The sequence below is a fragment of the Puma concolor genome, chromosome B2 (genome assembly GCF_028749965.1).
Source record: "Puma concolor isolate L17-30 chromosome B2, mPumCon1.1.hap2, whole genome shotgun sequence".
Classification (NCBI taxonomy): Eukaryota; Metazoa; Chordata; class Mammalia; order Carnivora; family Felidae; genus Puma; species Puma concolor.
This window is the reverse complement of record NC_141671.1, coordinates 34191360-34208571: the sequence shown is the minus strand read 5'-3', so window position 1 is coordinate 34208571 and position 17212 is coordinate 34191360. Positions and strand designations below refer to the sequence as shown.

Genomic DNA, 17212 nt, shown 5'->3' with positions numbered 1-17212 from the left:
CACAGTTTGAACCATTTTGAGGTGTCTTTGTAAACTTAATATGTAAAAGTTGTGCTTTCTCAAGTCTCCTGGCCTTTTCCCTGGGGATGTCCAGACCAAGTGGGACATATTGATGTGGCAGATTATTGCTTTCTGTAAGTGACTTCTGTCACAGAAGCAAGCTCTGGATGTCGTTGGGCAGCTTCAGCCCAACATGCACATCCAGATGATGGCTTATTTGTATAGTTGTTGCTGTTCGTTCGAAGACTGTTAACTGGCCCTTACTGGTGTACTGAGAAGGGGTTGCACAGAAGAAGAGAGACATCACACTGCATGGAAGAGTGAACTCGTGTGTCTAGTTGAATGGACGACTCGTTAGAAGGAAGACCTCAACATTGGCACATTACTATTAACTAAATTCCAGACTTTATTTAGATTTTTGAAAAAAAATGTGGAACACTTCACGAATTCTCATGTCATCTTTGCACAGCGGCCACATTAATCTTCTCTGTATCGTTCCAGTTTTAATATATGCACTGCCAAAGTGAGCACAGACTTTAGTTTTTACCAGTTTTTCCACTCATGACCTCCAGAATCCGTCCTAGGATACCACATTACATGTAGTTGTCTTGTCTTTCAGTCTCCTCTGATCCCTGACAGTTTGTCAGTCTTTTCCATATTTTTCATGACCCGTGATAGTTTAGAGGAATACTGGCAATTACTTTTTATAATGTCCCCCAGTTGAGCCTTTATGATGTTTTCCTCAATTTAGACTGATGTTACAGGTTTGGGGAACAATGCTGCAGAGGTGAAGTGCCCTCCCAGGGGGCACCTGATGTTTCCATAACATCACTAGTGATTAAAATTGGTCACTTGATTAAATTGTTTGGTTGCCAGTTTATCTGTTGTAAAAGTTATTGTTTTTTTCATTCCCTACTCTGTTCTTTGGAAGCAAATCACTGAGTCTAGTCCATACTCAAAATGGGTTGGGAGATATATGGAATTAAACTCCATCTCTTCGAAGGAGGAGTATCTGCGTGTATTATTTGGAGTTCTTTAAGAAGGCTTCTCACCTAGCACAGAGCTCAACGCAGGGCTTGAACTCACGATCCTCAGATCAAGACCTGAACTGAGATCAAGAGTTGGAGCTGAGATCAAGAGTTGTAAGTGAGCCAAGGACCCCTTATTTAGAGTTCTTATGTAAAGAAATTTGACTCTTCTCATCAATTTATTTAATCATTTGTTTATATCACTAAGGACTCATGTGTATTTTTTTTATACTTTGAGTTATAATCCAGTACTATGTTATTTATCTTGTTGCCCGAATTATTCCAGCTTTGGCCAGAGGGAGGTCTTTTAGGTGACTCATGCATCCCTTTGACATACTCTTATCCTTTTGGTTTTTTTTTGAACACTTCCTTAACTTTCTGATACTACAAATATAGTCCAGGCTCATTTTATATTTTCCCTGACTTAGCCCTAGAATCAGCCATTTTTCTGAGAACCCCTTGTTCTTTTTATTGGAGAATGGAGTTCAGAAACCACTGGCCACTGGGTATGTTTAATGCTGCTGGGCTGTCATTACTTCTAGGCCTTCTCAGCAGGCAGAGCTGGGTAGCATGTGTATACATACTAATCTCTGAATATCGACATATCTATCATTGTTTCTGTGTTTCTTCATCTGCATATATATCAAGATAAACATGAGTTTATATTGATGTCTTGGACTTTAATTTAGTACCACAGAGTTCATTTTAGAATGTTTTCTTTTCTTGCTCATCTATAATATCCTTCTTCAACAATGAGGAACCTTGCTCCCACCATTTCACTGTTCATCCCCAGTACACATGTACCCATGCTGTGCCTGTCTTATAACTATAACCCATATCCCCACAAGAAACAAATTTACCAGTTTAAATATTGTACTGATTTGTAGCAATTCTATTTTGGTGGACAAATTGTAGATGTTTATTTATGTTTATTATAATGTGATTTGATCTGTGATGCTAGCTTTTAGATATGTTTTTAACATATCCACCATAATCTGAGATGTCTTTGTATATCACCATGGTTCATTAAGATTATGGAGTTGGGCTTCAAGTAAAATATTTCCCTTTTATTCTGCATTTCTAATCTAAACTTAAGAAATAAAAAGTTCATGTTCTCTCTTTAGTAATTTCTCATACATTTCTACAAAAGGAAGTTTATACTTATTAAAGTTATATACTTGCTGAAGGTTTTATATGTAAAAGGGACGAATTGAATGAAACAATATTTACAGTACCATCTAGTTCCAAAGTCCTGGTCCAGGTGCTTTTTGAAAACCACCTTAAGGCAACACGTTCTAAAATCAGTTTCTCCATTTGCTCTTAAGCCCTGAATGTGTAGGCTTGGCACTTGGTTCTACTTTATTGGCTACTTTTCTAGGACATCCTAGAATGTTGGCCCGTTCTTATTATCGGTGCCAAAGATCATATATGTTTGTGGGTAAAGATACTTTGGCCTGGGAAATAAGACTGACTTAACTATAGCTTTAGTTCCCTGGATTCTTGGGTTCTCAAGTTCCTGTTGAGGAAAAATAAATATGAGCTATACCAGTTACTCTGAGTTGAGCGTTCTCAGTCACCATGTAAGTTGGCTTTTAACTTGAAATCTGATCTTGGGCCCATCACTTCTACCTCCAGACCTCAGATCCTTTATCAAGAAAGTGCAGCTGTTCCATTAGATGACCCCTAAGATTTCTTACAGCTATGATTTTATCATCACAAGTAATAAAATAACGTGGCTGGCAGTTCTTATCTCAGTAATTAAGGCATCTGGCAAGAACTGGAAATGGTCAACCTCTCTGAAACAAGCTTATTGGGTCCATTTCTGTCACTGTTTTTATTTGTTTAACACACACTCACACACACACCATGATTGGAATGGACACATTCTGAAATGTGAAGGCTAGTGGTAGTACCTACATGGCTGAGATTGAACCATGTAGAAGACATATATTTAGAAGATCAGAACTGGAGTGTTCATTGTTCGCGTTTATAAACCAATGGTTTCTTAAATGACCTTCTCTTTACAGCTACTGTATTTAGCCTGTGAACAGTACAGGAGAATAGCCAAGGTGAAGAGAGTGCAGTGGCTTACATGTGACATGGCTCTATGAGTTATAGGAAAGAAGCTTTAGCTCTTTTTTTTTTTTTTTCAACGTTTATTTATTTTTCGGACAGAGAGAGACAGAGCATGAACGGGGGAGGGGCAGAGAGAGAGGGAGACACAGAATCGGAAACAGGCTCCAGGCTCTGAGCCATTAGCCCAGAGCCTGACGCGGGGCTCGAACTCAGGGACCGCGAGATCGTGACCTGGCTGAAGTCGGACGCTTAACCAACTGCGCCACCCAGGCGCCCCAGGAAAGAAGCTTTAGCTCTTAAAGCCAGGGAGGAAAATGTCATTAGCCTCATATACTGATAACAGTCTTCAGAAGACTATCCTTTCCCATAAGCAAAGTGAAGGAAGCACATGACCTGTAGCTGAGTTTGTAAAACATTATGTACTTACAAAAGGATTTTGGAAAACAGAGGGGTGAAAGAGAAGAAGTAAGAATTAATATGCTGTAAGACAGGGCATATCTGTTTAGGGAAAACAAACAATAGAGTGAAGAAATGTTGCCTTTGGTTAGAAAGCTAGGAGAGGAAAGCATGGAATGAATCTCCCTCAGGTGCCTGCCATTGAATTGTTCTTTAAGGCCATACCTCATGTTCGTTTATGAGATTGACTTCAAGCTTTGAATGAAAGTTCTCTGACCCACTATTCCTGGCACTGTCCCAGATTTCTGAGTGAAGTGGCATGCTGAATATCCTGGCTTACAATGTTAATTAACAGGTTGAACTTTTATGCTACTAGTTTACATGAGGATTCACCTCTGCCTTAATGAAAAGTGTCTGGAATGGATCCCCATTCCTAACATGCTAGCACAGCTAGTGGCTGCAAAGAATTGCTAGTTCCAGAAGTGAACAGCAGGTGTCACTGCATCTCCACTTACTAGGGTTCTGGCTCCTAGCTGTTCGCTTGCAACCAAGTTTTTAATAGAGCTCCCAAACCACTGAACACAAATTGAGTATTTATGGCCGTCCTCAGATACAGAACCCAAATTGAAAATTGAGAATAAGCACAGTCCAAGAGGGTTTTCCTCAATCTCCTCACTATACTTTTTAGTGTTTTTTTCCCCCCTAGGCTTAATATTACCTGTATTTCTGTTTAGGTAACCGATGAATTTTATTAGCCTTTTCTTATCAATCATTCAGCAGTTATTTAAGAGCCTTGGACAGATTTTCATATTTTTTTCAGCTGGGTTCCCACTTCTTGGCCTTCCTGCAGCTTGCTTTTTTTTTTTTTTTTTAATTTTTTTTTTCAACGTTTATTTATTTTTGGGACAGAGAGAGACAGAGCATGAACGGGGGAGGGGCAGAGAGAGAGGGAGACACAGAATCGGAAACATGCTCCAGGCTCTGAGCCATCAGCCCAGAGCCCGACGTGGGGCTCGAACTCACGAACCGCGAGATCGTGACCTGGCTGAAGTCGGACGCTTAACCGACTGCGCCACCCAGGCGCCCCTGCCGCTTGCTTTTTAAAAGCCTTCCAGCAGGAAAGTTGATGTCACTGTTCTCTAAATTGAGGTGCCAAACATCAAAGGAAACAGCCTCTTTCTTTATTCTTCTATTTGAACACTTAGCTTTGGCAGTTGAGGAAATAACTGAATTATGACCAAAAGTCCTGTGGTGCATCTTCTAAAACAAATCTCTTATGGTTTCAATGTAGATGGTGGGGTGTCCCTCTATTATAACAAAGGCAAAGTTGGTGTTGAATTGGATTATTTTAGAAAGTCTGGGACAGACTAAATTTTTGGTATCCTTTGATCACATAGGTTGTTAGGAGAAAAAACACCCTAGGTGATATTTGTCTTAATAGTCAGGGTTAGTGCTGGTTTACACTTATGTCCTGGTGTCATTATTAATAGCTTCCCCCTTTATTCTCAGTTGTCCTAGTTCAGACAATAATGTAGTCACTCTAAATTGCTAGAGGTAGGGAGGGGACAGTTGATAGGTTGCTTATTATAGTAATTATAAGCATTTTTTGGCTCAAGAATTATGCCTGCCCTGAGTTTTCTAAGTTATATACATTCAAAATAAAGCAAAAACCACAAAGAGATTATAATTCTGGGAAAATAGCTTTTGGGTTTCTACCTAAAGATGATTGTTCTCTGGAGCAGTGATTTCCAAATGTGGCTGTGCATCAGAATCAGCTGGTAACTTTTTCACAAATAGTTTCATGGGTCTTATGATAGACCTCTACTGAATGTGCACTGGAGTTTGAACTTGACATTACCAAAAATGTAGAAAATCACGCAGTGCAAATGCACTGCGCTACTTTGTCAGCAAGCTTTTAAAATTAGCTCTTTATGCTTTGGGTGATGGTTGGGGTTTTTGGTGGTGGCTGCTGTGGGCCTTGAGGGTATGCCTGTCATTGATGTGAGTTGCCTTTTTGTTTCAGATGTCATCTGGGTGATTCTCAGTGTGGAGGTGGGTGGACTTTTAGGAGTAACGCAGCAGCTGTCATCTTTTGAAACGGAGTTCAACACACAGCCGCATCGCAAGGTAGAAGGAAACTTCAACCCGTTTGCCTCTCCCCAAAAGAACCGACAATCAGATGAAAACAACTTAAAAGACCCTGGGGGTTCCGAGTTCGACTCGATCAGCAAAAACACATGGGCTCCTGCTCCTGACCAAACCGAGCAAGATGAGAATAGACTCTCACAGAACTCTGTAAATCTGTCCCCCAGCAGTCACGCAAACAACTTATCAGTAGTGACTTACAGTAAGGTAGGTGCCCTCGGAGAAGAGGAGAAGGGGTAGGTGGTGGGCCTTGGGATTTGTGATACCCCTTCATGGCAAACCTAGAAGCCTAGAATGTTCTTTAAGACTGCTTAGCTTTCCTACCAACAGCAAGAATACAAAAACCTACCCCTTCTCCCCTCCCCCCCCCCATCTTCATGTCCTGTGGATGTTACTTTATCCACATTTGTAATTTACTACTGTCTCTCTGCTCTGGTTTGGGTGTTGAAAGAACACACTTTTTTTTACCTTTAGCATTAAAAAAAAAAAGAAAGTCAAAATATCACCAGCCGTCCTTCTGGTATAAATGTAGGCTAAACCTAGAACAACAACATACCTTTGGAATTTCCTCCTACTTTGTTGTTTTGGGGGTTTTAGGGTTTTTTTGTTTTTTGTTGTTTTGTTTGTTTGTTTTTTGTTTTGGGTGGGGCTTTTGTTTTTTCCAAGGAAAAAAGACAAACTCAATTATTTATCCTAAATATTGTAGTTGGCTTTCTCTTCATTTACCTCGTTTGTATGTCTTCTTATCGATGTATTTTCAGTCTGTTATGGCCCATCTACCTCCTCACCCACAACCAAACGTGGTCCAAGTGATATTTTGACTTTTTATGTGTGGGGCAGTGAGAGAATTGATTGTTAAGTTCACCATGATGTTAAATATTCTGATTGTTCTGAGACACTTTTCTGGGTGTTTGATTTCTTGGTCTGTTTCTCTCCATGCTAGCTGATTAACCCGTGTCTTCCACACTCTGCTAAGGTGATGATGGTTCTTGGTTGTTGGTTTTGGTTGGCTGAATAAAGCCCTGATGCTAAGAGCTCACTGTTGGAGGTGTTTGGTATGGCAGGGCCTATGAGCATTCCTGTGCATTCTTCTCTGATTAATAATGCTGTGTAATAGGCCCAGCATCCCACCTATATGATCATATAACTGGTAAGTCTGCCCTTGCTTCATGTTGGCATTTACCCTCAAGTTTTAAAAATAAAATTGATATTTATTTGAGAGACAAATTGCTTGTCTGTTGTAAGAATGGTATTTTTCTGGCTAATGCTTTATATATGGTCCAGATCAAGAGACAAATTAAAAAGAAACCTAGAGATGTGAATTCTTTTTCCCCCACACAGTCTAGTAAGAGACTTCATTCAGTAGTGATGTAACAAAGGATTGATTTTTTTGGTTGTTTAGATGGTTCTAAAAGATTCTGCGGAATCATGGTAGTTGTACAGGCTGTAAGAGAAGTTAATTGGCAAGACAGAAAATTGCCTGTATTTGAGGAAAGACTTCATGTCAAAACACTATAATAAAAGGTTTTCTTCCAAGCTCCTATTTCTCCAGATTTTTCTTCCTTAAATTTAATCATCCAGAGTATGACTGCTCAAGGTGCTTAAGTGAGCCAAGCCCTAGGGAAGCTTACCCTGTTAGAACTGGAACTTGCAATTGAGTTTAATAGGAAGATGAGAGTTGGAGGAGGCAACACCAGTTGTTCAAGTACTTTATATAATGGAAGCCCCCTCACCCAACTGTGAGCTGCCTGGCTCAGTAGTCACTGTGTTCTTAGGAGAGGGCTGGTGTTCTTGGCCAGGGCACTGCACTCATCTTCATAAGTTGTGAACCTGTCAGTTGCTTGCAGCTCCTGTAGGGAGCCCCTTTAGGGACTGATGCCTTTTGGCCAATTCTGTGATCATTACCCTGGCCTGGGGTGTGGGAGCTGGGGAGAGATTGACTGGGGGGGTCAGAATGGATTACCTACAAGCCTTAATTGAGGTCCTACCATGTTACTTTTTTTTTTTTTTTTTTTGGAGGGGCTGGGCTAGGTGACGCTATTGAGATTTCCTGAGGTTGATGAATTCATGGTATGTTACCTAATTTTGTATTTTTTCTTTTTGTCATGAACTCTGTAGGATCATTTAGAAGTAGTATTTGCAAGAACCTCAGAGAAAAGGTTCTCATTGGAGATGATATTCAAGGAGACTGTTGGCTATAATACATTGAGAATATGGCACTTAGGTGCCAAAGAGAAATTGGAGCCTCCCTTGTTTCTTAATTTAAGCAGAATCTTATTCAGAATGCACTTAGGTGAACATCTGGCAAGTTCTCTAAAAGCATTTCTGGCTAAAGTTGAGTCAGCTCCACCTCTTAAGACTTCTTAGGAACAAGGGTAGTGGTATAAACAGTCATCAGTAAATATTTATTAACACATCTGTGTACTGTTTAGATCAGTGTACGTTGTTCAGTAGGAGACTTGAATAAATGAAGTTACCCCTTCCAACTAGTAGCTTACAGTACAGTAGGGGAGATGAAACATGTACACAGCAATTAAAGAACAGTTCAGTCAAGATGAAGTATGGACTGAGAACAACAGTCAAAGTGTGTTTTGTAATTTGTGTGTATGACTGTGGATTAGAGTTAGGGCAGAGAGGAAGAAGAGATTGGGTTGATGGAAAAGGGTTTTCAAAGGATAGATTTGGAAGGATAGACAGGAAAGAGAGTGGAGGTACAGTTTAAGTGCTGAGGGCAGAATGAGTAAGAGACGTGTGGTCAGGAGATGTGGATGATGGACAACGAGAGAAGGGTTCAGTCATTTGCAGTGCTTTCATTTGAGGAGCAGTGGATGAAATAATTATAAATGACTTTGAAAAGATTTGGGACTGTACTTAAATGGATATCTTAAAGCAGAGCTTATTCATAATTCTAAACATTCATGTTTGGCTTGAGAATATAGATTTATTTATTATAAAATTTAAAAAACTATTTTAATGTTTTTATTTTTGAGAGAGAGAGAGGGAGCGCGCGCGAGCACGAATGGGGAGGAGCGGAGAGAGAGGGAGACAGAGTCAAAGCAGGCTTCAGGCTCTGAGCTGTCAGCACAGATCTCCATGTGGGGCTAGAACTCGTGAACCACGAGATCATGACCTGAACTGAAGTCAGACACTTAACCTGCTGAGCCACCAAGACACCCCTAGATTTACTTATTTTTAAAGGCAGGCATGCTCAAGTATGTTCGAAGGTATACTTGAAGGGTGTACTTGACACAGTGATGAGATCAGTTATATGCCAGAATTACTTTTTAGCTGTTCATATGTGCCAGATGTGTTGCCAAGTACTTTACACGTATCATCTCATTTTTTGACAAGAAAACAAAAGTTCAAAGGGACCTGGTTACTTGCCCAATATTACATAGCTATTGAGAGGCAGAGCTGGGATTCAAATCCAAGGTGCCACATTACTAAAACTCATTATTAGTAGGTGAACCTGGGCTCTCCCTAGATCCTCCTTTTGGGCTGGAGGCTATGTTGAGTGAAAGCATTTACTGAACTGATGATCAATATCATGAAGGAGTAAAAAGAAAGCAGAGTTGAAATAAGATAAGTGGCTCTAATGTAAACTGAAGATTGCCTGTTTGGAGAGTTCCCTTGTTTGTTGAATCTTTAAAGTAGTGACTTCTTTTCCTGGTTGATAAAAATAAGAACTATTCTTATAACTCTTGGGGTACATAAACCTTGTGGTGTTTATAATAATTAGCACCCTTTTATTTATAAATGAATGGAAAGGATGAAAGAGACCCTTGGGGCTCTAGAGTTGGGACATGTGTTTTCAGTTCACCCCAGGGTGTTGTCTTCATTGGATGGATAGGAGGAATACCTTATGCCTTGGTGTCCGGGATCAGAGTTGGCAATAGATTTGACTTATTCTAAAGAAATTCTCTGCCTGCCATTAAGGCTGAGAAAGAACATGATGCTCTAGAAGCCCATGACCATGGTTGTAGTAGGCAGATATAATTCCCTGCTGCTTCCATAGTTACAGTTTAACTTGCTAAGGTTGGTAGGATGAAATAAAAAGATTGCTTCATGCACCTGCTCCATGAGGGCTGCATGGATATGTCAACATAATGGCGCGTATGTCAGTACCAGGAACTAGGCATCTCTGGAACCCTTCCCCAGCTGCACTTGAATAGCCATAAGCTCTCTGGACTCAGTACTCCGTGTCTCGGGGGAAACTCTGGGTGGGAATGCCTGCTCTAGCTCCATCCCACAATCCAGAGGGCCTGGCCCCTCCCTGCATGAGAGCTGTCAGAGGGAGTCAGGAAAGTAAGTATATGCTGACCTACAAAAGATTCATAAATCTGACTCCTCGCTTTTGTTAGAAATTGGCTGGCCTCGTTGTCAGCTCAGTTATGGTTGACCTGTGCCATATGAACAGTCAGATCAAGTATTGGTGAAGAGTAGGGCTGTTTTAATGAACCTTTCTATGTGATTAGCTCAAGAGCCTCTGAGGACAGAGTCGCAGTAGGATAGGTACTCACTCTGTTGACTCCAGGCCAGTCTCACCATGAATTCTAGCTCTCTGACTCCTCTCTAGAGGCCAGGATAGCTTCTGTTTGGACAGTGTGAGAATAGTAAAAAAAAAAAAAAAAAAAAAAAAAATTTCTAGAAGTCCGGAAGGAAAAGATAAGTCCTGTTAAAATTAGATGCTTCGTTTTCTTATTTGCCAGTAATTTTTTTAATGTCTAAATGTTTTCTAAGAAGGCCTTACAGAGGGAAAAAAGACACCAGCCAAACAATCTGATTCAGGACAGATGGGAATAAGAATGTGGCTGTCAAAAACCAAGAGGCTGCTGTTCTTGAGGAAGGCCAAATGCTTCACTTCCTTTCTCTAAAAAAGAAAACAAAAGGGTAATAATTTACACTGGGGGAACTGAAAAGAATCCCAAATTCATTTATTTTGTTACATGGCCTATGGATTTTATTTTGTGTTTGCTCTTACTTTAAAAAAAAAAATCTTTGGAGCTGGTATATGTCATATACTCCTCCTTTAAACTGGATTACAGTCTGAGGCACTGTTATTACTTCCGCCAAATGCTGGTTCAGAAGGAGAAACTTGTTATTATCTTTGTGGGGAGGTTCATCGTGCTCCTCCAGCGTCAGCCACTGCCGAGTGCCATCTGCCCTGCCTGCCCACACTCCCACCTGCTTCTCTTCCTATCTCTGTCTGACTGCCACCCGTTAGTACGTTTTGGATCTGGAGCTAGAGCAGGAGTCAGTCTGCTTTTATTACATCAGAAGTCAACTTTCTCCTAACCTGCTGCTTTCTGTGTTGACGAAGGCATAGAGGAATTATTTTCTCTCTGTTTAGGTGAGAGTTCAGAAATCATACTAGAGGTTACTGGGGGAGGTTTGGGAAAAGCAAATCTTTTGCTCTGTAGGCCTGAGGATATAATGGCAGATGGATCTTACTGTCTACTTTGAAGTAGCTAATTGGTTTCGCATAATAATAAGGGATGGGTTTGGGGTGACATAATGGAATTGGGTTCAACATTTGGCCAGTTCAGAGGGCACTGGATTTGACTGGAAGGCAGGTAGGTGGTGTCCACAGCTGTGCTACTTGGTTGTGTGAGGTGATAGCAGGCAGTGTAACCTTCCCACTGCCATGAAACTTGAATTTTCGTTCTCACAGACCCTTTCATGAAAGGTTTAAAGATGGTTCAAAGCGAAGCTAGAAGGAAAACTTGGGTCACTTGATATTTTTTCCAGCTTGTGTTTTCCTCTGGCAAGGGACAGGTAACAAAGGCACACGACAGCCAGGCAGAGGCTGATCAGAATGCAGTAATTAGAGCTATGAAACTACCATTTATTGAGTACTTATTATGTGCCAGGCACTGCACTGAGAACTTTTTAAATTTAATTTTTATTGTGAAAACTATCAGTGTGTACATAGTTTAAGGAGCCAAGTAGTTCTACAAAGCTTATTACAGAAACACCAGTCACCTCTCTTCCCCCCAGTATTTGTTCCTCAGAGGCAGCAGGCTCAGTGTTTGATATGGATTATTTCATTTGGTGCACGCAACAGTACCATGGTGCAGGCGCTGCTATTTCCCTTACTTTACAGTTGCTGAGACTTGAGGTACACAGGTTCCATGACTTGCCCAAGGGTCAGGCAGCTAGGAAATGGTAAAACTAGGATATGAACAAAAGCAATTGTTTTTTACTCCTGAGCCTGCTTTCTTAACAGTGTACTGCATTGATTCCCAATCACAAATAGTGTTCCAGTACATATGATTAGCCGAGCCAACAGCTGTGAGCTAGGGAGAGAATGCTTTCTATAACATATTGCTGCCTTTCAAATGAGGATCAAGCCAATTATTGACTATTACATGACTTCTCTACTACTAAACCGCCTCCCCTCACAAACTACAGAAACCAGCCTTTCTCTTTAGCTTCCCAAGGGAAAAGATTGCCTAGAACCTCCACAGTTAGTTGAGTTTAGATTTTTGTTGACATTGAAATTTCCATTAAGTCACTCTTGTAACAGCAATACCTATACCTCTTGAGGCCTCAAGAGGCCAAAAGATACAGTCTCTGAAATTTTACTTTTCTGGAACAAATTTAAAATCTCTCTTTGAACATGTTTAGTGTTTTAGACCTAGAACATACTTAGGGGCTATCTTATTCCCTTTAAAGGCAGATTCTATTTCTGCAAAAACTATCTAGAGAAAGAATATTTTAGGCAAAGAGACAGTCAGTACAAACCCTGAAGTAGAAGTTTACCTTGTTTGTTTAAAGAACAGAGTGAAGGAGGAGAGTAGAGAAAGGTGAAATCAGAGGATGTAAACCAGATCATGGAGGGCTTTATGGACCCTTCTGTAAAGCTTTGGGCTTTCTGCTCTGAGGGACAAAGGAAGCCATTAAAGGGCTTTGAGCAGAGAGGTGATAAAGAAAACCCCTGCTTTGGAAAGTGGATGTAAGAGAGAATGGAGTAAAGATGTAAAAAGTAAAAGAAGTAAAGAGTAAAAAACCAGGGTTTTTGGTCTGAGCCACTAAAGGGATGGAATTGCCATCAACGGAGAAGGAAAAGACTGTGGTAGAGGTGGGGAGAGGTCAGGAGTTCCATTTTTGGCACATTGGCAATTTCTTTAGATATCCAAATGGAGATGTCAGGTGGGCTGTTGTATATCTGAGTTGCATCTAGAGTTTAGTAGAGAGGTCTGGGTGAAGATACAAATTTGGCAATTGTGACATATAGATTATATCTCTAATGCTCTGAGACTGGCTGCATTATATCTCTAATGCTCTGAGACTGAGACTTACTACACTAAGTGATGAGTGTAGAGCAGGGTTTCTCATCAAAGTAGTAAGACCATTGAAATTTTAGACCAGAGAAGTCTTGAAGATAAGTAGGGAATGGGGGATGTCTAATGCATTGTAAGATGTCTAGCAGCATTCCTGACCTTCGCCCAGTACATGCCAGTAGTACCTGCCCACCCCCAAGTTTCACAACCAAAAATATCTCCAGGCATTGTCAACTGTCCTCTGGACAGAGAGATGACAAAATCGCCCTACTTGTGAACCACTGGTATAGATAGAGAAGAGGTTCACAGACTGAACTGGGCCCAATACTGTCCATGTAACATGTAAACAAACTTTGTGTTATCCAAAACACATTTACTGCGCATATTCTTAATTCATAACAGTCTTGTGACTTCTGTAGTTACACTCTTCATTTGACAAAATAATGAAGAAGTTGTAAGTGACTTGCTGACATTCATATAGAAAATTGGGGGTAGGCCATGGGCTGGAACCCAGGGACCCAGTTTGAGTCTAATGTTCTTCTAGACCATACTGTGATGAGGTTTGCTGGCAGAAGCAAAGTCTGTTGGTTCTCTGAAGGTAGTTTTTTTTTTTTTTTAATGTTTATTTTTGAGAGAGAGAGAGAGAGAAAGAGAGTCAAAGTATGAGCAGGGAAGAGGCAGAGAGAGGGGGAGACATAGAATCTGAAGCAGGCTTCAGGCTCTGAGCTGTCAGCACAGAGCCCGATGTGGGGCTTGAACCCACAAACCATGAGATCATGACCTGAGCCAAAGTTGGACGCTTTACCAACTGAGCCACCCAGGCGCCCCTCTCTGAAGGTAGTTTATACCCTTAGTGTCAGGTTGTAGAGACTTCCTCATTCATCTTTAGGAGCTCCCAAAGAATTTGTGACCAGGGAGGAAGCAATGCAGAACAGAGGAACCTGTCCTTGTTGGCTGGCCGTTTAGTACATTCTGTACCAGAAGGGGATTGTCAGGAAACTCTGGTTTAATGATATTACCATGACTCTCTTTTGAAAACCCAGAGGAGCCAGGAAAGTCTTCCCAGCCTTGCTGGTGTTTGCGTTGGCATGGGTCATGTGTGCGTTTTAAAAATAAATTAAGCAAACACCATGAGCCTTAGAAAATGTCTTTTGTTGTTTGTAACATTACTATCTGACTGAGAATAAAAAGTATCTCCAAGAACTCTCCCTTTTGTACCTCAACAGCTTCAAAGCCGTTCAACTCCAATTTATTTGCTTTGGGGCTCTGAGCATTGTTTTAGACTGGTCTGATGCCGGGCAGTCTTGTAGCTGAAACACAGCCAGTGTTCCCAGGATTGCCAGAATATTTTATTTTGGTTGTAAGGGTGCATTTTCTTTCCTATATTCTGAGTTTAGCATTTTCGTTTCTGATGGAAGTTCTCAAGGTAGGACTAGTGAAATTCACAAGTGTGAGACTCTGTCTCCTGGTATAGATGCTTAAGTTTTGAATGTCTTGTTCTCAGTTAAGTCCGCTGTAGCTGTGTTCTAGCAGGACAGGTGTTGAATGTGAGGTGAAGAGCTATTGGGCCTCGGGGAAAATGTGTGCTTCCTTAGAGCTCAACTGAAAGCAAGACCTCTTACAAAGCTGTGGCTTGAGGGTCTTGGGCTTTTTGCTGTGATTTCATTACCCAATAGCCAATTAAAACTGTTTGCTTTCCACAGAGATAGTTTTGATATGATGTAGTTAATAAGTGAGGCCTTCTAGGTGCTAATCCTTAGCTTCAAAGAATTTACTGTCTGATTACATACATGTGACTAGCTCATAGGAAAGAACAGCCAGTAAAGAGTGTATTGAGTTCCAGTTGACTTTTGAGTAACTGTACAAATGTACTTGGAGGAAGGAGAAAGCAGGGAGGTTTAGAGTAGCCAGGAAAGTGATCCCTTGGTAGATGATAGGCTCAAACTGAATTGGAGGGAAGAGGAACCACATGCAGGAAGGCCCAGAAGCATCCACAGGCAGGGTGTGTTCATGGGACACTGGCCAGCCTGGCTGTGGAGTAAGGTGTGCTTAAAGAAGGTGGGGCGAATTTTGGAGGAAGACCTTTGAAAGCCAAGCAAAGGAGAGTCAATGTTTAATGTGAAAGGAAGCATAGTAACAGCAATACTCTGTTATGAAAAGATGAAAGCAAATATAGCTGAATGAGACCAAGGAGAGACCATTTATTCTCCTTCCTCAATCAGCCAGACATTGCAGGACAGGGGGTGATGCTGTGAACTAATTGTAAGAGAGATGGGAGAAAGGGAAGGCTAATTGACAAAAGGTCACAGGAGCTTGGATGGGAATTCTGAGAGGAAATGGGACCAACAGCCTCACCCAGTGCTTAGCAGGACCCCGACAGTGCAGCCAGCCCGAGTGATGACAGGGCTAGGAACTTGGATAAGCTTCTCTCCTTTTGGGTATCCTCCCCAGTGAGACCCTTATCAGTTCTTTCTTCCTTTTTAGGAATCTCCTCTATTCTAGGAGATGGCCATGAGAGAGCTCTGTCCACCAGCTTACCACCTGGATTCTAGCACCCTTGCTATTACTTGGGATTTGGGAACTAGAATTCCAAGCTGCAAATAACTTTTTCTGAAGTCTTTACTGAAAGGGGAGATCAAACCCAGCCAGTATCCTTCATCCCCTGTAGAACTTTAAATAATATGTTTTCATTCACAATTATGTTTGAGTTTTATTCTTTATGGTGATTTTCTTCATTTGCCATGAAGTAGGTGAAGGCTCTGGGAGTTGCCTTTGGCCATGGGGAGCTTTAGATGGATGGAGGAAGAATGGAAGGAGGGCGGAGAGATGGATGATGAAGGGAGGAAGAATGAGGGCTGCATGATGAAGGATTGGATGAATGGGTAGAGGGAGGATGGATGGATAGATGAGGAGGTCCCCAGCATGGCTCTAAAAGTCAGTTAAGAGCAGCAGAAAAACTGTGCCACAGAGGTAAGTATAAAAATGGTTTTACAGGGCTTTTTTAAAAAATAAATTTGTCACACTTACAACTGAATCAAGCTTTGCAGCAGTTTTGGCACAGTGAGAAGACTATGAACTGAGCCTGCCCCATGATCAGCCCTCGTGCATAAAAATAGGTTTCTTTTCTTTCTAAAGTTTGTTTATTTGAGAGAGAAAGAGTACAGGTAGGGAGGGGCAGAGGGAGAGGGAGAGAGAGAATCTGAGAGAGAGAATCCCAAGCAGGCTCCACACTGAGGTGGAGCCCAACTTGGGGCTCAGTCTCACGAACCTGGGATCATGACCTGAGCTGAAATCAAGAGTTGGACACTTAACTGACTGAGCCATGCCCTGGTTTATTTGCTTTTCTTTGGCTGATTCTCCTACTCGTGCTCAGCCAGTCCATCAAATGTGTCTTTGAAATTTTGAGGACTGTCCCACGAAAGTGGCTTGAACACCAGTGTTAAAGCTTCTGCAGAAGTTCTTGTCCTGCTAACTTGGCACTCCTATACCACTAGGAAGACTCATTAAGCTATTGCCAGCCATTGAGGGAAGGGTCCTTGTTTGAATACTCTTGAGAGTCCTCATTGCCCTTCCTATTACTCCAGTAGAGACTATTTCTTTTAATGTTTGTTTGCTTATTATTTATTTACTTATTTGAGAGAGAGGCAGAGAGAGAATCTCAAGCAAGTTCCATGCTTAGCACAGAGCCCAACGTGGAGCTCTACCTCACAATCCTGAGATCATGACCTGAGCCGAAATGGCAAGAGCCAGATGCACCCCAACTTTATTTTATTTCTAATTAATGAAGAGACTAACAGGTTTAATCAGGGCTTGGTCAGTCTCTGGCCCTTACCAGCGAAGCAGCCCTGTGCACAGGACCTTACCACACCATGTTTACAATGCAGGATCAGGACAGAACTTAGTACTAAACCCTGTATTCTTCTATGTTTGCATTCAGTGTACTTAGTGATACAAGAGGAACACTAGGTAGACGCAGCGCTGACCAGGTTTGGCCCAGGAAATGAGGAGGAGGAGGAGGAGGGCCCTCGTGGTGGTATCTGATGCTGCCATCAGTATACTCTGGGAGAGCATGTTATTTCGCAGCCTTGCAGCATACGTCCTGTCTTTTTATCAACCTGTGTGAACCTTTTCATTTATTTAAATCACAAATTTAAAGAAGCAAAATAAAGACAGGAAGTGAAAGTCTCCAAGTTGTGGTGCTTTATCTAAACAACTAGCTTTCAAACAGTAAAAGCGTAACCCAGAAAGCCCTTATAAGACATCCTTGTTTCATTAGACATTTCA

At 41.4% G+C, this 17212-nt stretch overlaps 1 protein-coding gene and 1 non-coding gene across 6 annotated transcripts in view; one reads left to right on the top strand and one right to left on the bottom strand.

The window, feature by feature from the left end:
• The window catches only part of ILRUN (inflammation and lipid regulator with UBA-like and NBR1-like domains), a 97604-nt gene that overhangs the window by 71762 nt on the left and 8630 nt on the right, over positions 1 to 17212 (top strand). For 3 of the 5 annotated variants that reach the window (XM_086706638.1, XM_086706637.1, XM_086706639.1), the window contains one exon: positions 5524 to 5852. In XM_086706638.1, the coding sequence (XP_086562764.1) occupies positions 5524 to 5852 (329 nt within the window). The remainder of the gene's footprint in view (positions 1 to 5523; positions 5853 to 17212) is intronic. The other 2 variants (XM_086706641.1, XM_086706640.1) reach the window with 1 other exon arrangement.
• LOC112862954 (U6 spliceosomal RNA) lies at positions 425 to 531 on the bottom strand. Its single transcript, XR_003223815.2, has one exon. It is a non-coding gene; the product is annotated as a U6 spliceosomal RNA (small nuclear RNA).